Source organism: Sebastes umbrosus, chromosome 16, assembly GCF_015220745.1.
Source record: "Sebastes umbrosus isolate fSebUmb1 chromosome 16, fSebUmb1.pri, whole genome shotgun sequence".
Classification (NCBI taxonomy): domain Eukaryota; kingdom Metazoa; phylum Chordata; class Actinopteri; order Perciformes; family Sebastidae; genus Sebastes; species Sebastes umbrosus.
This window is the reverse complement of record NC_051284.1, coordinates 14,685,055-14,708,177: the sequence shown is the minus strand read 5'-3', so window position 1 is coordinate 14,708,177 and position 23,123 is coordinate 14,685,055. Positions and strand designations below refer to the sequence as shown.

The 23,123-nt window shown below is 39.9% G+C and overlaps 1 protein-coding gene across 1 annotated transcript; it reads left to right on the top strand.

Annotated features, from left to right (window-relative positions):
- The first annotated feature begins 6,348 nt into the window (after positions 1 to 6,348).
- pgfb (placental growth factor b) lies at positions 6,349 to 21,072 on the top strand. Its single transcript, XM_037747182.1, has 7 exons — positions 6,349 to 7,402; positions 17,491 to 17,527; positions 18,748 to 18,944; positions 19,051 to 19,130; positions 19,471 to 19,500; positions 19,600 to 19,671; positions 19,768 to 21,072. Exons 1-7 carry the CDS (start codon positions 7,340 to 7,342, stop codon positions 19,787 to 19,789), a joined length of 501 nt encoding a protein of 166 aa, XP_037603110.1. The 5' UTR covers positions 6,349 to 7,339; the 3' UTR covers positions 19,790 to 21,072.
- Positions 21,073 to 23,123: the final 2,051 nt, after the last annotated feature.

The following is a 23,123-nucleotide window of genomic DNA, read 5'->3' as shown; positions in this document are numbered from 1 at the left end:
GCAAGCTGGCTCCTCCAAGGCTCACCATTCGTAAGCAGGCTCCCTCAGGCCTCGTTGGCTTTAATCCAGAGTAACCCGTTTAAGTGAGTGAACCTCTGCTTGCATCGCGGTGACACCCCCCATACAAGTGATAATTGGTCTAATGGTGTTTCTGCTTTCCCCTACAACTGGTCTCATTTTGAGAGGAAATTATGATATTGTGATAATTCAACAAAACTGACATGAATATGTGTTGACTGTGTCTCATGATGTCTAGGCTTCACCATCCTGCAGTCATTCCTCTTGTTAACATGATGCCTGGGGTTGCTGCTCTGTTTATTTTCTCCTGATTAGCGCTGCACATTTTTACTCGTTCACGGCTCAGGGTGTCGGGAGTCAGTCAGTGGTCTGTGTTCATTCAACACCAGCTCTTTCCACTGCGGTTCAAAGCTTATCATGACACCTTCTGAACCCCCAACGCTTTCAATGCCAGATCTCCTCCCAAACACTCAGACGAGAACCGCGTCCACCCTTTGTTGATGTTACCGCTGGAATTGTCAAACACCAGCTTTCAATCATTTCCAGAGTCGATCATTGAGGAGATAAAAAGCATTTGCCATTGGCAACAGATTTGTATAGTCTGAAAGCAATCATGCATGTAATCACGCTTGATATTTCTTGAATGTCACAATCTTACAGACAGGATTGATGTCCTGTTCTTCATCATAGATACTTCGGACCTCACAGTTGGTTTCCAAAGAAAAGAGTCCTCTGTGACAGATCCTTCTGTTAAACAGACTGCATGAAGCATCTGCAAATACAGTGTGGGAATTGAACGATCTTATGGTGTAAGAGTTGGGAAGGACTCATAGAGCAATATCATATCAGTGATAAGCTTTTATTTGGATTTGGATCCACAGCACGATCACAATCTTTTCCAAATATTTGATGGATATGTGTCAATAAGTTGAGGGTTTGTTTCTGTGCAGTGTGGCTGACAGCAGAGCAAGAAAAGAATTACTTCTAACTGCTCTGTCTTTCTCACAACCCCAGCCTCACCATCACCATCCTGGAACTTGTTTATTTATTTGCTTATTTTCTTTTTTAGGGTAATGGAAAATTAAACGTCGCCCAATGTCCCTGAAAATATTTCCTTTACAAATGGAAAGTCATACAGAGAACTGACGCTCATTTAATTGAGCAAAGTGAGATTGCCATTTGAGATGTACCGGTCAAACCTCTCTTTATCCGTTGCATTTGCTTTAAATTAATATAATACATGTTCATCCTGCAGAGCCGGTGTCACAGTCCGGCTGTTTTATCCACCCTGGTGGTCCTCATTTATCTGTCCCCTCTGGGCACAGCACCATATGGGATTGGTTGTCTCCAGCATCTCTTTGGCAGCAACACTTCAAGACCAGACACTTGATCACAGGAGTAAAACAACAAACACACACATTGTCTTGAGTAACGAAATCTCCTTGTCTCTGCAAGTGCACAGTAGCCATAAAGCAGTGAGGAGCTCAGGCATTTTTTTTTCAAGCAAACTGAATTAACTGATGATAATAAATGGCCCTGCTGCCAAATTCCCATCAGTGGGCTGTATTATTTATTATTTCAAGTTATTAACTTTCCCCAGCTCTCTGACCTCCGCTCACCCTCTCCCTGCTCTGCTCCCATTTCTTGTTCCTTGTTCTACAAGATATAGCTATTTGAGTAAATGTATTTCTCTACACATAAATAAATCTCAGCGCACAATTTAGCTTGGCTGCAGTTTGTGTAAACACTTGTGCACAGATGAACTTCACCTAACACTTGCTCAGGCCACGGCCTACTTCTGTACTTTTTCTCTAAGGGCTCCTCTTCTGACAGTCGATCGGTCATTTTACCACCATACCTCGAAGTCACTCCCTTTAAAAATTAGTCTCCGTGGGTTAGAATTAGGGTGCGTCATAACAGCTTTTCTTGCATTGCTATGTTATGACAGGCCTTGTGAATGAAGGATTATCTATCCAGCTAATCCTTTTAATCAGGATCCAAGTATTCAGTTATTAGAGGAATCGTTTGACATTTTTTTGTTTTCATACAGATTAAACAAACTTGATAAAGTGCATTATTTAGTGAGCTTTAGAGACACTGGTGGATTTTCTTGCTGACTCTAGCTACATTTACCTTACAGACGTATGAGAATGGTATTGATCTTCTCATCTAACTCTCATCAATAAACACAAATAAGCGTATTTCCCAAACTCCCTTTAAGACAAAGATAAAGATGCAATGTTTGAATATGATTATGTTGTTATTGTGGTAAGCAACATTACATAATCAAGCATTACAACACGTTCTTCATTTGAGCTCATGTGCAGCAAGGTTTATTTGAGCTTGCAAAAACTTTAATGCCATGTTTATGCTAATTGACCAAGTGTTACACGGCTACTGTCAGTTTACCCAGCGACATTACTTTATGAATGTGGCTGATGTGTGTGTTTTCTGAGGAAACCTTTTAAAACTCTTACCCATAGCCCCTGAGGGAGGATAAACTAATTTGAGGTTTAAAAAAACACTCTGTAACCTGAAAAAATAAACAGCAGCACTCGAGTGCGACTGCAGTCCCGTAAATCTCGCTGCCTGATTGAGTCCATGTTTACTCAAGTGTCCACCACTACTAGGAATAAATCTAATCTCACTGACAATCGATCTCAGTGCAACATCTGCTATTAAAGGGTATATTCCATTAGCCTTTGCCTCCTTTATCTCTTTTAATAACATGTCAGAGGGCTGAAAAAAATCCTGCAAGTTTACAAGGAAGCATGTTTACAGAGTAATCTGAGGCTTGCTGCAGTACACCTGCTGGAGCTCGCAGAAGTGAACATTATACATTTACATTAAACATAATTTCGGGGTTACAATGTGAAGAAAATGTTTTAACATGAAGGAGATGTTACAAAACATCTCATTTATCTGTTTAATGGCCCAGGCTGAACCACCACCAACAGCGTCAACCCATGAACTCGTGAATGTACTCCACATGTGGGACCTCTTAATGGAGTTTAGAGTATCACCACAGGCCTGAGTTATAACCTGCTCTCTGACTGCGGGACCACTTCCGCACAGTTTGCACCGCTCGCTCTTCATTTATAAAGCTAACGGCTTTCACAACTGGTTATGACACAAGCCGTGATAACTCACTCTCAGTTCTGTTTTTCCTCTTCTATATTACCAACCGCAGGCCCTTGTTCCCTTGCTTGTAGAGGTGATGAAATTTTATCTTAGACAAACACTCAGTTTCCTTTCAGAGTGCTGCTGCTGCTGCTGTGCTCCAGGTCCTCTGCACATGTTAGTAGGGGGTTGTACAGCCTCATAAACAGGCACAGAGAGCCTTAGACTGGATCTGTCGTGTATGTAACGGGATTTTTACCAAACTTGAGCCAGTCTATGTTAATTGCAAGAGAAAATGCACATTCCTTACTAAATGTAATTTCAAGTAACAAAATTTCAAATTGGATTGTTATCCATCTACAAAAGGAATAATTTGACATTTTGGGAAATACATTTGTTCACTTTCTTGCTGAGAGTGAGATGAGAGAATTGTATCTGTAGTCCTATGGTTAATATATAAGCTTAGCTTAGCATAAAGACTGGAAACAGGAGGAAACAGCTAGCCTGGTTCTATCCAAAAGTAAAAACGAAAACAAAATCCACCTATCAGCACCTCTAAAGCTCACGACTTAATGCGTAGGCTATATCTTGTTTGTTTAATCTCAAACAGAATTTGTGGTTTTAGAGAAAGTTGTACGTGCTGTAAAAGGTCCATGATGAACAGTTTATCCATCCGTCCAGTAGTTTTGTGTCCGAAATAACTCCAGCACATAACTGGCCAAACCACAAATTTTCATTTTTTACATTCCTGCTAGCTGTTTCCCCCTGCTTCCAGTCTTTATGCTAAGCTATGGTAGGCTAACCACCTCCTTGCTCTAGCTTCATACTTAATGCACAGACATGAATGGTATCAATCTTCTTTAAATCTTGGGGAAAGAAAGACAATAAGTGTATTAAAATGTCAAAGTTGTGTCAGAGCACAGAAGTTTATCGACTCTCAGCATTTCTCCAATTGGAAGTTTGTGTTCGGCAATGGTTTAATGCCATATGGTTTGCTATAATTGGTTCTCACATTAAACAGAATAAACTGAGCCACATTTTCTTTTGACATCAAGAATTAAATCCTCATGTAGCCTGAGGCTACAACAGCCAGCTGACATTGTGAGGTCCAAGACACAGCTGCATCAAGTTAAATAGTATCTGGAGATTTGTGCAATGACTTATTCACGATACCTCCAGACTAAAATAACTTCCAATTGTCTGTTTACATGTTGACAAGCTTCCTACAGAATGGGACAATGCTCACACACGTACAGACATGGGCATGAAAACAGGATGACACCTGACAGCCTTGGAACAAAAATGTGTCTGCGACAAAAATATGTCAATGTAGCACGGAAGTGTAAACAGGATTTGACATGTTTTTAATGAAAGAACTTGTTGTGATATAATGCTAATCACCTTAGGCAACGGTAAGCAGCTTTTTACTCATAGCTGGGGCACTTCCTATTTACGAGTTATTTCAGATATAGTTGTCGTCACAATAATACAGTTGGCGCAGGAGGAAAAGATTCATGGTTTGTCACGTCTAATTAATGGCAGGAAGAAAGGGTCTGCGTGTTAAATATTGTCGTATCCTGTTTGGGTCTGCTGTCCAGGTGGTCCGACATGAGCAAAATCATGTTACATCATCTCCCAGAAGCCTCCTGTTCAGGTTGTCCTCTCCATTCTTATACATTTGCTTTTTTATTTTAGTGTTTAAAATATGTATTTAGCAACATTCACAGTTTTGAGGAATGTCATTTAAATCAAAGATGATACGCAGAAACGTTGGTCTCCCTGTAGGGCTCTAACTGTTGTTAATGAGATCCTTCAAAGTAAGGGGCTTTAAGGGGCCTTCCCCTTAAAGGCCCCACTGTGGAGGAAACCAAAGCTGCCCCAACAATGATGAATGGACATCATTAATGTTGTTCATCTGTTTACCTTTTACTCTGCAATCTGGGAAAATGAGGGGTCAACAGCGAAAGGAAAATGTGCTTACGTTGGCACTCCAGGTTCTGAGAGCCACCCATTTGGTCTTCACAACATCAAGAGAGACCGTAGACTGCGAGGGACTTATTCATTCGACCAGAGGGACTTATTTATTCGACCAGCTGACCTTCCCTCAATCACGAAGCCTTATCACAAAACCCAATTAGAGAAGAGGTTCAGTCGACATTTTGATCTTTATATTCTATTTCTAGGTCAGTGAAAAGCTTTCAAAGATTCTTCATATCTATGAAGAAAGTCTTTTCCTTTTATCCCTGATCATAACAAGCCCTATATATCTATCTTCACAGGCTGGAAACAGAAGCCTGTTTCTCTTTTACAACTTGATTTCATTTAAATGGTTAGTCATGTTTTACTAAATCTTTGAAAAGAATAATAAATCTAAGCAGGAATTACTTCTTTTTTTTCAAACACAACAACATGAAGACACATGGGTAACACTATCATTGTGGTTTTAGCAAAAGCAATAAGCGCCTCAAGGTTACATCATGATCTGACAGCTCCAGAAATCCATCTCCTACTGGAATAGGCTATCAGTCGAGCCAGGTTTGCTTGTCTTGTCAGCGTGTATTTATAGTGCAAACAATTTCAGTGATCTTATTAGGTCCTATCAGCGTGTGCACCTTTAAAAGAACCGATAGATCACTGGGCAGATGGCGAGACGGCGGTAAGGGTCTGGCTCTGTCCTCTGAGCAAACAGTCTGTGCTGCTGCTGCAGGCAGGGAGGAGACGTTCTTTGGCTCTTCTATTCAAAACACAAAACCTGAAAATCATTTGCACTACATCAGCGTAGCCTTCCACTACTTATTAGATTGCAGGAAACAGCTTCTAGGCAATCTTTGGTCCATCTGTATTTGCAATACTGCAGCAATAAGGTGGATAGTTAGACAGTCAGAAGGGCTAAAACACAATAATTGTAGAGTCCAATTCCCTGAAGAATCACAGTTTGCTTTGTTTCCACTCTGTCCTCTCCTTGAATTTCGAAGAGCATCAATCATTGCCATGTAGAGATACAATTTAGGAAAAGACTGCTGTTATACTGCCCAGTGTAATTAGAGGAAATGTCTTTCACAATCCCTGATTGTTTGCACTTACTGACGCTCGGTGCGGGATGATGGTCATGGGGGATGGTTTGCTCTGCTTAAAGCGTCTGAGATGTTTAGAAACACCACACTCCTAAGTGTGGTCTGTACAATAGCAGGAGGCAGTGGAGCTATTCAGCACCGTTGAAGGAATGTGTGGAAGCCCACAAGGAATCCTTTCGTTCCAGGGTTTCTCCAAACACAGAAGTCTCACACTGAAGATTAACTCTGTGTGTCAACAGTAACGGAATCTCCCTTTCTGTCTCTGCAAATACTAAAAGCCTCAGAGGAAAATCTCTGTGCATCCTGGAGCCTGCATGGGACAGCAGTGAGTATACCATCCATGTCGCCACTGCAAAAGATCTCTAAATGTTTACCTTGCCTGAATAGCTCTCACAGAAAACCTCAGAGGAAGCTTCTCAGCGAGTCTGTGTATATACTCTGTAAATCACCTGTAGTGTATAGTCTAGAAATCAAAGCATCACACCACAATCTCTGAGATAACCATTTACAGCATCACATAAATTAAAATATTGCAAGCTTAAAGGGGTAGTGAGCTGTGTGAGGACAGATGAGGCAGAGCAGAGAGGAGGACAGAGAAGGGGAGGAGATTTAAATGGCCAGCTTGTGAAAAAGGTAGTGTGGGGGCAATTAGAAGCAAGACTCAGAGCTCAGAGCAGGACTGAAAACTGAAACTGTCGGTGCAACTTTACGCATGGAGAGGATCGTCACGTTTTTGGACTGAATAGACTTTTTTACTTTGTGGACTGTGTCAAAACTGTTTTATGCTGCAGAGTTGTTTAAGGAGTTGTGCTCTAACCCAGTTGATTTTAAATGTGAATTTAAAAACTTTTTATTTTTTTACTATTATTTTATTGCCCCAGCACTTCCAGCTCATTCCTCTGGGCCCATTATCCATTACTAAGCACAATCCACTTCATCAGGTTACACGCCTGCAAGCGGAGCTACGTGACTGCACTCATATCCAGCTTTAAACCTACTGAACCGGGAGCGCATGAGTTGGAAAGTCCTGGTCAGCTTCTCGTTTTTCTTTTCTGAGTACTTTTTGCACTTTTGTTGGATTGTTTTATTGTGTGCACCTCCAACCTCCAACTCGCAGGCGTCGCGAAATGAAACTGGGTCTTGTCATCCAGACTGCGGTGGCGCTTTATCTGCTGCTCTCACCTGCACAGGTAAGTTACACTAAGTCAAACTTAATGCTCAAGAAAATAGTCAAAATTTGACTCATCACATAAAGATTTTTTTTACACTCTAGTTAGATTGTCTTGGTCTCTTATGTGTCTACTATTAAAATTGCAAAGTGGTCATTTTGATAGTTCAATAACTTGTCTATTGTTAGATATGTTAATAGCCTGGTTTCAGTCCAAAATGCACATATGAAATGGTTGAGTCAGCAGAAGCCATATGTTGCTGAAGTGATAATAATCCATTATGCTTTAACACCTTCTGAATGAGCTCCATTCTGCTCAGTTCATTCATAAGATGAAACGTGACAAACTGCATTACTCTGCCTGCATGTGGAATACATGATGTAAAGTGACTCACTGTTGTATCTGGCAAAGCACACTAAGCTATTAGACCATAATTACAGCTGCATCACAGACATCCTCACTCCTGAATGATGAGACCTTTTTCTTTTCTTTCTTTTTTTCTTTCTTTTTTTGCAGTGTAGATTTCCATCAAGGAAACACTCTGATTTCCATATTGGTGATACATTCCTTAAATAAAAAAATCTTCTATAAATATTTGAACAGTAATACCTATTTTAAACAGATAATGGTGAGTTGGCAAGCTGCTTTTCCTGGAAGTTTTGGCAGTATGTCAGGTAAAACTGGCAAGTTTACAGTCTTCAATTTATTTTATTTTCATCTTCACCTGCAGCTTGTCCCCCCCATCTTTCATCTCAGCATATATCTGCATGTTTAATGGGTACGTGCGGTGATGATAAAGATGAACCAGTCTGTGCAAAAAGAGTCTATTGAAACTTAATTTCAGGCCAGTCATATCACTGTCAGGCTGGCAGGGGATTACTGTAGTACAAAGGTGTTCTGTTCTCTGTTGCCTGGCATTGCCTTTTAGTCTTAACATGAAAATGTGCCAACAGGACAGAGCTGAAACTGGAGTGAGAATCTCATTCAAAGGCTAGAAACACTTGTAAGAGGATGTGCCATTGGACAGTTGGACTTGTGCCAAACAATGCTCAGGCTCTTGAACCCATTCAGTCTCTGATTTCATCCCAAGGTGGCTGGGTGCTGGCAGCTATCTCTGATGGCTCTCATGTTTAATGCAATACCAGGCCATTGTTGCCTCCATTCACTGTTACTGTCACACTTCATACACTGCTGCCGCCTGTTGAACTAAGTAACACTGTTTTAGTTTTCCTTTTTCCCGGCTGCAGTCCACATTTAGACGTATTACACTGATACAAAGTCAGGCTCTCAAGGTTGGAAAAAAGCTACATATCCTACCAGATTCTCTAGCCGGAGACTTTGCAGCTGTTGCTGAGTTGAGAGTGAGTGGGAGAGGCATGGGATCACCACATCTCCACTAATCCTCATAATCAGCTCATGGCCCGCTCAGTCAAAATAGGAGTGACAAAATCCAGGGCCCTCAACATGAAGCAGGTTAAATGGCCCCCCGCTGCCCGAAAGACTGACAGCAAATGTAAACTATTCAACTCTGAGATTCAACAACCTGTCAGCTCATATGGACTGTCTACGAGGATCTGAGCTTGTTATTTCTGAGGTCTTTCTCTCACCCTTCAGTTGCCATTAATCGCTTTATGTTGAATGATCAGCTTATCAAGGAAAGGTTTCTTTGCTTTCCTGCTTTGGTGCAAAGATACACCTAAAGATGTAACCATAGATACGTCAAAATAATTCACATATTTAGCAGACAAGCGACACTCATGCTAGCAGCTCTCAAAGTGAGACTCTACTGGTAGCTCCCGCAATAAACTGTCTGGCGTACGAAAGTGGAAAAAGCAAACATTGGCCATGTGGTTGGGTAATGTGATTTATACATGTCTCTTTTTGGGATTTTCTACCCATAAATATGTGTCACTAATTGATAATGAGTATTTCCCATTACTGTCTCAGCTGGAGCTGCAGTCAGCAGCCTCGTGACTGATGCAGTCATTCATGTCCGCTAAGAGTGGCCAAGAGAGAGGGTGGGGTTAACTTCATGTGTTTAATAATTCTGCTTTACTACTAGGGATTTACAGCATAGTTCAGTGTGTGGGTGTGTGTGTGTGTGTGTGTGTGTGTGTGTGGTAGAAACAGTCACTTTTTATCAAAGGTCTGTCATTTAATTATGTTTTGATGAAACAAGTGAGATGTCTATTGTGGCCTCTGCATGCTGTTTTCTTCCTCATATCTTCATATTGACTTGAGGTTGTAAGATTGGTATCATAGTGCATTAACTTTTATTGGCTTGTGACCTCTGAGATAAAGCAATGTCGGCATATGTCAGATAAACCAAGGAGTAAAGGCCAGAAGAGGTCAAATGTTAATTTTATTGTTTTCCAATGGGTTCAAGTTGGGAAACATTGGAAAACAAACTGTATATTAGCAGTGACAGCAGTTGTTCCACTGTAGAAATGACCCATCACTACTGTTCTATATTTATTTTCCCCTTTTAAGCTTTTGATTAACAAACATGTTCAAACTGACAGCTACATACATGGCACCAAGCAAACAGTCATTGGTGTTGTAGTTCGGTAAAAATAAGTTATGGTGAGTATAAAGGTTAAGTACAGGCATGATGAGACTTGCGGAAAGGATTACAGCTAACCTGTGTTGATGAAAGCATAAAGTACCACAGTCATTGGGCGTTAGTTAGTTACCTTTTGCACAAGACACATTATTGCTATGTTGTGATCTATCAACAAGCAGCATCGACATTGCTGATACAATTGATAGAATTCATGTCGTCCCAATTCCTGTGATTCGAAGTCATGTGTGCTCTCTGTCAGATGTGATTCATTCTCTTGAAAACTATCCCTTGTGCATTGAATAGGCCTAAGCTAGAGCAAAGAGACGGCCCCGTTCATTATGGCTCTTGATAGAGGGTGGAAGCAGCTGGGTTTCCCTTTGGAACAATGCTGGCCTCTTGGTCAGTTAACAACGCTGCTATTTTGTTCCTCGACACTCTCGATACGCCTGCTCAGTGTCTTATTGGTGCTTCCTGTGCCTATAAATGTGTGTGTGTGTGTGTGTGTGTGTGTGTCACGCTGCTTAGTTCCTGCCTGTACTTCACTCTGCATATTGAAAGAGCTTTGTCAAATTCTGCAGTACCTGTTGCCTCCTGCCCATTTGGCATTTTCCCCCACCTTATAAAAATAATGCAATGGCACGGTTCCTGGACATTACCTCATCTGTATTGTCATAGTGATGAATGCAGGTAAAATCTTGCATCAACACAACCAAACATGACTGACATTAGTCAATGTTTCTGTAGGAAAGCAGTCGAGTGCTGGAGATGTGGACATATTTCCATTATATCAAGAAAATCGATGCCCGATGAGAATAAGACGCCTCTTTGGTATGAGATTATGAAATGTTTTTTACGTATCTATTTCAAAATACAGCATTTTTCATGGATAAAACAATTCTTGCCTAACTTATTTAACTTTTGCCAAACAGTTAGACTCATCACTTCACCAGTGAAGCATGTTCCTGATGTCCCTGAGCAAAAAAAAAAACTCAACCTTTGCTCTCGTATCTGCGTGTGTGAGGACATGACGTTACACAGGTGTTTCCTTTACGCCATCACCAGCAGCAAAACAATACTTGAGTCTGACCATCTGCATTGCACACATGTGTCTGTGTTTTTCTTATTCTTGTTCATAATAGCCAAGTGTAGATGGCATGACGTCACATTTCCAGCAGTTACAATAGAGTTTCATCAGCAAAAGGTTTCCCAAAACATCAAAAGTAAACATCAGGTGTAGGTTTCAGTTTCTCAGAATCAAACAGCAACAGTTTTCATCAAGATGCAGTTCAGTTATCGACAATCAAACATTGAAAAGTCAAGTTCTCCATTCTCTGTCTTTGGCCTTCTCATACACTTGCACATCTTTGTAGTTCAGATGTCTGCATGCTGGGCCATGCAGTGGCAGTGACCTGCTGACTGAAAGGGCTCTTATTTGCGTTGTTGTGGTATTTCTCTCTAGTTGTAATGTCCCGGCCCAAGGGAGGGCCGCAATCTCAATCAGGAAATATGGATTTCTCCTTCCTCCTGTGGAGGAGGAGGAGGAGAGCGGTGGCGCTCGGGGCAGCCGTCTACTCAGCAAGCTTTAATCTCCCATCTGGATGTAATTTACTGTGGTTTACACAGGGAGAACAGCGTTTACTGTAATAGAGACCACAATTACCACCGGTCAGCCTTATCTCAAGACCTGTGTCGTGTGTGTGTATGTTTGCGGACGGGGTTCATGGTTTATACAGTGGTTGTGTGTGTTTGTGTGTGTGTCTTTAGGGGGACATTTGTGCATGCATTAATGGACTTATACAGAGGAAATGGTGTTTATCTAAATCAACATTTATATGGGCCTTTACCTCTCCCCTGTCACTTGACCCTATTTTTACTGTTGTTGTTTTTGGTTTCTTTTTCAAAAATAAGCCAAGAAAACATGATTGCTTGTAATGTTTCCAAACTCACAGTAGAAGACAAAAGAAATTATTTTAAATGATATAATTATCTTTCTCTTGTCTTAGAGGGAGTCTTACAGAAATAGATTGACATTTTGGGAAATACCCATAGTCACCCTCTTACTGAGAGCTGGATGGCAAGATCTCATACTTGTGCATTAAATAGACCTAAGCAAGAGCAAAGAGATAGTTAGCATATGTTAGCATAAAGACTAGCCTCTAATCGGTACAAAAACTGAAGTGTAAAAACTAATAAAAACTATTTCTTAGCCAGGCGCAGTAACTTCCTGTATTCTTGTCATCAGATTGAGGTCAAGAAACAAGCTGAGGAAGTAACTGCTCCTAGCCAAGAAATGGCACCGCATAAACCACAATAAAACCATAACTTATTACACTTTGTTTTTTGTAGGATTAAACAAACAAGATATAGCATGTCAGGTAGTGAGGTTTAGAGGTGCTGGTAGGTGGATTGTGTTACCGTTGGACTGCGCCAGGCTAAATGTTTCCTTCTGTTTCAAGTGGTATCAATCTTCTGCAGGAAAGCTGAGCATATTTCCCAAAATGTTGAACTATTAATATTTTGTATTTCCTTATAGGGCAAAATTTACTTTAAAGGTTCTGGATTTACTTTAAAATCATACAGAGATTTGTTTATTTATGCTACTTTGTGGCTTTGAATCTATATGGTCTATAATCTGTGGAACAACTTAAAAGGCTCTATTCACCCTGATTACTTGAGAAGTAAGTGTTGTGGCACGTTTGCCACATGCTCTGTTGAAGGTTGTTGGCGTTTTGGCAGTGCTCTGTGATCACAAGCCCTGACCTGACCACCCTAGAGACCCAGCTGAATACTGTCAGACCTGTAATGGCACCGCTGTCATTGTAGGTTCACCCAACTCATGTATACAAAACAGAGCCTGCTTTCTTTTGTAGTGGCGGTAGAATAGATACAGTGACCTACAAGCCCCGCGAGAGGCCTGAGAATTAATGTCGCGGTCATGGTTTTGAGTATGTGGAATCTGGTTCTCGATAAACGATGGATGAGGACGCTCAGTGAGGCAGGGAGGTAGCTCTGTTTCTCACTCGTCTAGCCGTCTCTGTGTTTGTATTCACTTGTTCTGCTTTAGTGCTCTCGGCGCTGTGTGGTCTCGTGTTCAGAGTCAAGCAAGCCAAAACCACGTCACAATTCCTCCTGGCCTATATGTTTTCAGTGAGTTGGAGATGCAGGTGCTTAAATGGTCTTGATTATGGGGTGTTTGCCAGCTTTACAGTCTACATGCATCCCCTAATCATCAAACTATGTTCAAGAGCAGATTTAGTTGACAGAGATTACCAAACCACAAGCCTGCATTTCATCCGTGGTCTGTTTATCCACACTGTCACCCCCACCGAATAAGGTTAAGTTTGAAAGTAGACCCTTTTGGAAAGCATATGTAAATAATGGCATAATGCCCAATCTAGCTGGGATCATTATTTGCTAGAGTCAAGAAGGATTGAAGAGGGGTTTTCCAAAAACTCAGCCCAAATTAAACCAAGTACATAGTACTCATGATTATCTTAACTTTTAAAATGTGTCCAAATCTCATGTAGTTTCCGGCTCCTAGTGATTCTGTTGAAAGTCTTTCTCAATCTTCAGTTGACTCAGCTTGAACGTGATCAGTGTGCAAGCTGCTGCAGTCTGTCAAAGTTGATGCTTGTTAGAGGACTATAAACACATCATTACTCACCGATACTGCAGCTGCAGTCACATCAGTTTATTCCTTGTATTACTCACAATAATGTTTGTGTAATAAAAAATATCATATGTGTGATAATTACATGTTCTTGGTTTATTTTTTCCTCTACTAATAAGGATTTGAGACCGAAATCCCTCTCCTCTTTAAACTATTCCAAATATGGGCAAGTTTTTGTGAGAGCTGCTTTTCAGCTTAAATGTGCCAACTTTCACAAAGACACACTCAGTTTCACTCCGTTTTGAAAAGAGTACTACAATTATATTGGCATTGTGTCAAAAGAGGTGTGACCCAACAAGCCAGCTATCATCATGTCAAAACTAAATGCAAAAATTCTCATGCTATTTTCTTGCAAAAAGCATTATGTTTTGTAGTACATTTATACTATTTACTACTATTTTATCCCCCTGGATTCAAAGGCTTCTTAGAATACCGTTCATTTCAAATTATTTGGAAACAAAACATTGCTCATCCTCACTGTCATTGTTTTGCAATCCAAAGGAGAAGAGAAACTTAGTTCTGTGTAAGTAGTTGCTTGTGACTTTACTTCATCTGTAAGTCGTCTCTGTTTCTCTTTAGGAAACACACTATGGAATATGCTGGCTGGTGTCCAGATCTTTCTGGCTGGTGGCCATAGTACCTGCTGTGTAATAGCCCCTCACCCCCCCTCCCCAGCTCGACCCTCAAAGATGAAAAATCTTTTATGACCATTATGCTGGCTCCCCATCATGTTTTGTTTTTGCTCCCTACGCATGCTGCCCTTCCTCTGACAGATGGAGTTAAGCAAAGAGGTTAAAGATGACGCAGTTCAGCTGTGTGGGAGTGGAGAGTAATGAGGCCCGGAGCCTCTGTGGCCGGACAGCAGGAGCCCAGGGACACAACAGGTCCTCTGATCTGACCCAGAGGCCAGAGCAAACTCTCAGCCAGCAGCTTACAAACTTTCACCAGAGACTTCAGAAACATAGGAGACTAGGTTTTAAAGCGGCTTTACAATCAAGCACGTCAACCCCTTAAATGCTGTGACACGCAATAGATGTTTTAATCTAACCTCTCTTGCTCAAAGTAACTGCCCTTCACTCTGCAACGCAATCTGGTCGAAGGCAAGAGATAGGCTGTGCTGCTTAGCAAAAGGTCTGAGAAACAGAGCTGGAAACAACTTTTACCATATGGGACAGTGATCAGAGTGCGCTGTGCTGCACAAGGCTAATACTGAAAAGATTAGACAATTGATCAATGAATATCTAGATATGCAATTCCTTACCTATTTCATGTTATAAATTGAAAACATATAATTTTATATGCTGTTGTTCAGAGTACTGACATTTTAAAATAAATGATCCTGCAGTTAATTGATCCATAGATTATTTGATGATAAAAGCAATTGTTAGTTGCAGGCTGGTGACGTAGATCAGTGGAAAATTGGTGAGCTGCATACTTTTTAACCTAAGCACCATATCACTCTTCCATCTCTTCTTTACTCTAGCATTCTCGCTAGATTCTTTCAATGTTCACTCACTTGATATTGCTAAATAATTTGTAATAAAATCTCTAGCTGCAATTTATTTATTTCCCTCCACAGCTGCTTTTGGGGCTGTTTGATGTGTAATGCCAAGCCCAGCCCTTGATGTTTAATCTACCATCCGCAGCAATATAATTTGTATTAGATTGTGCAGGAAATCAAGTCTGCAAACTCAGCAGAGTGGAGACATTTTTCCCTCTGCGTAATGGTAAAAAAAGGGATCTTGTCCTTATGAATGTTGCTTTTTAAATGATTTCACAGCGGTTTTTGTATTTCCCAAAAAAAACAGATGTTGTACATGCAATGCAGAGGACACAAAGTAGAGGTATCCCATTATTACCCAAGTGTGAAAGAATTTAAAGTCAGGTCAAGTCAAGTCAATTTTATTTGTAGGCTATAGCCCTTAATCACAGTTAAGTTTCTATAAATAAAAATGACACATGGTAATGTTAGAGTAAAAACTTCCTGACAAAGGTCATCAGGGAATGAAGTGAAATAAACCTTGAGAGGAATGCTCAGAAAAAATGCTGATTCGGGGAGTCATTAAACAAGTTTATACACATTTAGAGTACTGATGAAGCGGTTCTCCCCTCCCACTAGAGCTAAATTACCTACCAGTCAGCATTAGTCACACAGCATTACTGTAAGTGCACAAGGTGGCAGAAATGGCTACGTGAGGATCTTCATGCAGCCTTTCATAATCTGGCAGCTTCTTGTGGGCAACCTCAGTTCTCAACCACAGGAGATGCCAAAGATGATTCCTCATCATGTCAAAGCTTAACCCATGACCAAGGTCAGAAAATCCTCCCCACCTCCCTACATTCTGAACGGCAACTGAGAAGCCGGAGCCAAAAAGTCCTTGTGATGTGGAGCAGCAATAGAGAAGAAGAGAGAGTACAGATCATATGCCAATTAACACTGGAAAAGGATTTATTTTATAAGCCTGGCATTGCTGGAGAGGATGAAAAAAAATAAGCGATGCCCCAGAGAGTGGAAGTGACTTTTAACAATAACTTAAACTGAACTGTGGCTTTCCCATGCTGTGAATGAAGCAGATTCTGCTAGCGGAGCTTACATAGCCTGCGGTGCTGTTGTAAAGCCGACACAGTTCAATGAACGCCACTCTATAGAGCAGCTCGTCTGTCAGAGGAACAGTTGTACATTTTGGCCAGATGACCAGCCACTTTAAAAAAAAAAAAAAAGGGAGATGCCGGAACATATCCCCCAACACGGGGAGGACTGAACCCAAGTGGTTGACTGGAAGCCACAGTTATCTGTCGTACAGTACGTTCTGTTGCAGAGAAGACAGATCTGTCCCAAATATACAGCCTTCCCTGCCACTTATCTCAGTGACAGTTTTACAAGAACCTCTGAAATGTTTGTGTGAGTGTGAATGCATCATCATCATCAAAGCGGGACATTCCTCTTTAATCACATTGTTTAGGAAAAGAGTGTGTGCTGTTGACAGATGCTATCCTCACCCTCATACTAATGTTGGTCCTTAACAGGAAGTAGATGCATTTTAGCAATGGACAGAGGGTATAAAAAGCAGCAGTCCTCTTTTGGGAATATCCCTGTCTGTCTGTGTGCTATTATATAACAACTTTTGGTCCAACACTTTCAGTTAATCTCACCATCAGTCTCACTATCGCAGACAGTATAACAGTATAAAAGTCAGGTGTGTGTGTTACACAAAAACTGAAATGTAACACCAGTGACAAGGAGAGATTGCGGAAACCGGTTGTCTGTCGCCGGTCCAGCTCTTCTGCTGGAGGGCATTTTATCAAACGTAGATTTCCCTTCCTGAGATGGAGTCAACTGGAGGTTTTGTGTTTTCCCAGGCGAACGAGAAATGCACTCTGTTTATCATGGGATGATGGGAAAAAACCAAGACGGAGGGGGAAACCATCAATGGGAAAATAAATAGAGAGCTGAATCTTACATCACAGGAAACAGGTTTTGAACCTAAACAGTTGGGCACACAGAGGAACGTGATATATATGAGAGACTGGATCTGTTGCTTGTCAGAAAGACTTTTCCACTGCAGGGTGGAAAAAAAGGTGTGTGATCATCCGCTTTATTTCACTGCAGTTCCAGCTATCACCACTGGAGAGGCTGTCTTTATGTACAGGATATTTTGTATGCTGCATGTTTAAGTTTGAAAGGTGTGTATTAAGGGTAGTAGGAGGTGTAATGTGTGAACATGTCCCTTTTGTCTGCCTCTAGATGTTTATATGTTTGCCCTGTGTTTCAGTCTCAACCATGTAATTTGAATGCTCAACTAAAGATATTGAGGGTTATAATATGTAGTCACTGCAAACCTGGATGACTAATCAACATCTTTTTCTGTGTTGCAGAGTCTTCCCTTATTAACCATAAACAATACAACTGAAGGTAAGAATTTCTGCTTGTGTTATCTCTGAAATCTTCTGTGAAGTGTTGCAGATGTTTCTTTTAAAATTATATTTTACAGCAAGAGTGTCAACAAGAGTTACTTAGAAAAAGTAGTTCTAACTATTTCATCAAACCATATTTTTACAGTGTTTGTGGTAGAAACTTGTCTGATGTAGGGGTGTCCTGATGTCAATAATACACATATGATAATATTGTGTAAATAATCCAGCACATCTTAAATCATTTCATACAGTTATGGTTACAGACTCTATTTCCACCTCCCTATACTCATATTTTGAGTGTAATTCATTTGCCAAAAAAGACACAAAATGCACAATAAACAAAGTTAACAATGAATTTGACTGACAGTATTATTATTGTTATTATTATTATACATTGAATGTAAAACTCGCAGCTATTAGAGAGTAGTACAGAACATGTAACAGAAAAGACCAAATAAGCAGCAGACATACAGCAAGCTCGAGGAGCTGTAACTGGCCAGTGAACTGGCCCTTTGCGCTGTACAACATTACAGTTCGTGGCCTCATCTCCCTGCGTAGATGCTTCTCCAGCCGTCTCCTCCCAGCCTGTCTGCTTTTATAAACAGCTGTTGTGGTGTCAGCCTCCATTTGGTGACCCGGGGGTCACCGCAGTCCCAGAGGTGCCTGCGGCGCGGCTCAGCTCCAACTCCAGCAGAGTTCTGTTCATGGCCATGTTTCCAATGTTTGTTTTCTCTTCCTTCTCTGTTTGTTCGGCTGTAGTCGTCCCTGTTCCTCCCCCACAGACTGTGCAACTGGGACACTTTCACACATATACTCCCACAGGAAAGCGTCCTGTACATTACACAAACATTTTGACTTCTAAATGAAAACAGGATACACACTGGCATATTGCAACTGGTTTTATGTTTCTGTGTACATGGTATAAGGTTGCCATCTCTGGATTATTGAGGTAATGCGGATACTGTTTGTGTATGATGCAGTTTAATTAAAGTAGTACAAATAGTTTTTTTCTGGCAGTTCTAATTAATTTGATTGCACTCTGCACTGCGAACGTAAGCTAGAAAGACAGATAGGTGGACAGAAAATAATGCGGCCCCTTAAAAAATATACATTTATCTGACCATGCATCCTCTCAAAGCAAGATTCCTCATAAGAAAAAACAGGGTGATTTGTTTGTAACTGCAAAGTGGCCCACACGCCTCCTACTCTCATCCATAGTGTTGATGTTCCAAGACGTGTGGGGTCGCAGCTTCTGCCGCACCATTGAGAAGCTGGTGGAGGTGGTGCAGGAGTACCCGACAGAGGTGGAGCACATCTACAGCCCCGCCTGCGTGCCGCTGGTGAGGTGTGCAGGTTGCTGTGGGGATGAGAACCTGGAGTGCCATCCCACCCACACCACAAACGTCACCATGCAGGTAAGACAAGGGCATTGTTCAATATAATTGTTCTTGTTAAATATGTGTGATCCATTACTCTATGTACTTGCTTCTATTGGTAATCTTTACTGGTTTTATCCCTCAGCTGTTGAAAATCAGGCCATCAGAGCCGGGTCAAGAATATGTTGAGAAGACGTTTGTGGAGCATCAGACATGTGAATGTAGGTAAGAAAAAAAAGTCATGATTTGTGACATGAAATATTCTTAAGTATACAAATACCAACCCTGTCTACCCAGAAAATGCATTTACATTTTACAACAGCAAAGTAATGCCATATGAGTTACATTTTTCACCAACATGAGGAAACGTTTCTAATAAATGTTTCTGCCAAGTTGCCAGTGAACATAATCCAGTAATTATGTTTCCCACAAAACATATTTGGTAAAACAAATTAGCAGTACATAAACGTCATTTCTAGGAGACAGGGATGACAAATACTTGACAGTGACTATCAAATGATATTGCACCTGGATGTTCTTTCTAATTTATTGATTTGTTCCCTAGAGTCAGGAAGCCTGTTGTGAAGGTTGAAAGGTAAGAACATGTATATATTGCTATAAAATCAGTTTTTAGATATGAATAATGAGATATGAGATATAATGAGGCTTATTGGTAATTGTGTTCCCCTTGTAGGAAAAGGCAAAAAGGAAGAGGAAGAAAGAGAAAGGAGAGACAAAAAACAAAAGAAATGAAAGAATGTGACAGGTGATGACGCAATCTGAGGTGAAAGATTACTCATACACCCTCCAGCTATCAATTATCAGCAATTAAAGATCCATTATTCTTTCTTGTATTTTTCAGCTGCCAGAACCCTCGCAGGTAACTGCAGTGGCGACCAAACCCCCAGTTGCAGTGTGGCTCACTATTTATTTCCAACCCAGTGACAGCATCCAGAGTCTCCTCCGCTCATCTTTCAAAACTGTGTCTGCAGCCAGAGACTCAAACAACCGGGTTGTGTCGCTGACATGCCTTTCCTGCTGATGGGCAGAGCGTTTTTAATGACAAGCTTCAGAAGTGTGTTCTGAATGGTGGAAACACTGCTGTTACACACCTGACACAATGGACATCCCTGGGAGCCAGTGCAATGTAGAACTAAACAGACCGACGCCTTCTCTTTTATACTAGTTATTACGGTATCAGTTATTGTAATTTGGTCATTTCTTTGGTATTTAAAGGTGGTTACACTTGTTTAAAATCTATATTTATTGATACAACTGAATATATTTGGACGAGCAACCTTTAAAAAGTTTGTCATTTTTTGTTTGAACATTATCCAAGGAGCCTTGACTTGTCATAGCGTCATGTGTTGGACTGAGTGTGCAGCTGCATTGTACATGCAACAATGAAATGTCTCCCTCTAGTGTTTATGGAAACAGTGTTCAAAACGGCTCTATACTAAAGTATTTTTTTAGGTCAATTATACAAATAAGATTAGACATAGGACAGTGTTGACAGTCACAATCACTTATGTGACCAGGCAAGAGTTTGAAGTGTTTTACTGTTAATTCAGACTTAAATAAGAACGATATTGAGCAGAAACATCTTTCAACAAAAGATTGTGTATGAATAAATGACTACGATATATCAAATTGTCAAAAATCTAAATTGTTCACATCAGATTTCATCAGTTTATTTCAAATCACACCAGGAAGTGTGTTGTAGTCTGCAGAAGGGACGTGGCAAGCCCAGTAAGAATGGGTAGGTCAATACTACAGTAACCAATACACTCAAACAGCACCCATTTGGTATTGATGCCTATTAAAGAGTATCATTTACAATTATTGTTTTCTTGTTTTACTGTGATTTTTAAGTTTCTCACAGATATAAAAGCATTTCTGTGCTTTTAAACAGCCCACATTTGTGTCCACCCTGGTGACACACAGCTCCCATAAGCCCACACGACAGGTGTCTTCCTTTGTCTGCTTTTGGAAACACTGCAGTAAGGAAGGGATCAATTGAAGTAGTAAAATTATGTCCTTTTGTATTTTTTTTTTCGTGTACTACACAGAGAAAATCTATGAAAATGTACAAAGTAACATTTCTTCTGTGTTAGTATTTTTATTTCATTTAAATATTTATTTTGTAATTAAATTGTTATGGTTGTCAGTTTGTCTTGTGTGATTTATTTGATTAAATACAGACTAACATGTACCAATGACTAAATAGTAATTGAACATATTTACATAGCAGTCATATTGCGCTTACGTCACGCTCAGGTAAACGGTCCAAACATTTGACTTGTCTCACAAACACACAAAAAAGTTAGGAGGGCCCCCAAAGTAAATCTTGCCCGTGGCTGCCCCTGTTGTCTCCGGACCAGTCTATTTCCTCTCTTCTGATGGGGATGTTGAGGTTATACAGTATGGAGTCTCATCCAAATGTAAAATAAATAAATAGATAAATAAATAAGTAAATAATAACAATAATAAAGAAAAACATTTTTTTTATGTTAATTCGAAGATCATTTATAATTATAACTGTGTATGTGTGTCTATTTATCACATTTAACACCTGCATAAATCTAATAAATGCATTTTATGAGCAAATATTTTACAGGCAAACCTAAATTTAAAAATTTCAGAGGTCTCCAAATGTCTTGTGTTTTTCTTTCATTCCCCCATCTCTCTCTCTCTCTCTCTCTCTCTCTCTCTTTCCCCCTTTGTTGTTGTTGTTAGGACAAATATCTAACATGTGAATTAAGATTAATTAATCAAGGTAATATATATATGAATACAGGAGATATTTGGTTAAAGAGAACAGGATTGATGGGAAAAATCGGAAAAACCCGGACACTAATACGATCAAACAGAAACAGCATCATCTAACTATTTTCAGACTCAGACATTAAGAAATGGAGATCTAAATACATCACTTAGCCCCAAGACAAAAGAAGTCCATTTAAAAATAATGTCTAATATTTATCCAGCCAATGAATTGCTAAGACTGAGATTTAATGTTGATCACAATAACAGCAACTTTCATGAGACTGAGATTGAAACTAGAGATTGAATCTGTTTTTCCACTGTATATATTCTGCAGCATTCTGGGAAGATTTGCAGGACTGTCCGTCAACCAAAATCCAACTACTTGCCAATCTCACAAGAGAAAATATTGTATTAACATGAAGGACATTAAGAGTGACTTGATATTGAACAATCTGATACTGCTGGCAATTTTTTTCTTCCATGCATCCAAATGGGGGAAAATGAAACCCCTATTTTCTGTTTTTAAAAGGGACCTTGTGGATAATCATCTCAGTGCTTTAAGACTAATGAATGGACAATATGCAAAGCGTCTTTTCAGAGCTTATGAAGAACTGAACATATATGATGATGACCCCTAGAGCTACTATGGAAGAGTGCATTCTTATTATTTATTTATTATTTATGCATTTCTTTTTTTGTTCCTTGAATTATTTTCTACCCTCTTATTATATTATTTTTTTATAATTTAACACTCCTGTTGTCTTCCCGTCGACCATGCAACTTTTGTTGTCAAAATTGACCAGGTCTTGTTTGACTGTTTTTAAAGCAGACATTATAAATTATCACCCAATTCTATTTACACCTTTTTGGCCAACTTCATTCCAACTCATAACCACAAGTTTTACACTTTTTTGGGGAATTCATGGTCCATAAACCTAATTTATATGAAATTAAACCTCATTTTTTTAAAGGACAAAATGCAGAAATTATGAATTATTTGGACTATACTCAAAAATGGAGGAATAATGTTGATGGATTATCACAGACTGGTATATGTCAAAGTTTAGTTAGAATAATACAAATATTATAATATAAAAAAAATGTTTAATGACGGTGTGACACATTGCACCACCGGGTCAAAATTGACCCGGGAACACCACATGTGCTATAATTTTGGATAAAATACCCCAAATTCAACAAAAGTAGTGGTCATTATTTATTTTTTGCAAAGACCATAAGGGAACCATCCATGTAATTTTGGGGCAATTAGGTGAAAGACATCCATATTTATGATATAATGAAGTTTGAAAATGGGTCAAATTTGACCCGAAGACAACAGGAGGGTTAAGTTATCTTTCCTATGTAAATTAATTTTCTTCAATAAAATAAAAAATAAAAAATAAAAAATAAAAAATAAAAACCTACCTCCAGCAGGTGGCAGTATTGTGCAAC

Excerpts from the sequence above, each read along its gene's own strand:
- pgfb (XM_037747182.1), top strand. The coding sequence starts at position 7,340 with ATGAAACTGGGTCTTGTCATCCAGACTGCGGTGGCGCTTTATCTGCTG. Across the intron at positions 17,528-18,747 it reads CATAAACAATACAACTGAAG|TGTTGATGTTCCAAGACGTG; the intron begins GTAAGAATTTCT and ends TCTCATCCATAG. Across the intron at positions 19,501-19,599 it reads CCTGTTGTGAAGGTTGAAAG|GAAAAGGCAAAAAGGAAGAG; the intron begins GTAAGAACATGT and ends TTCCCCTTGTAG.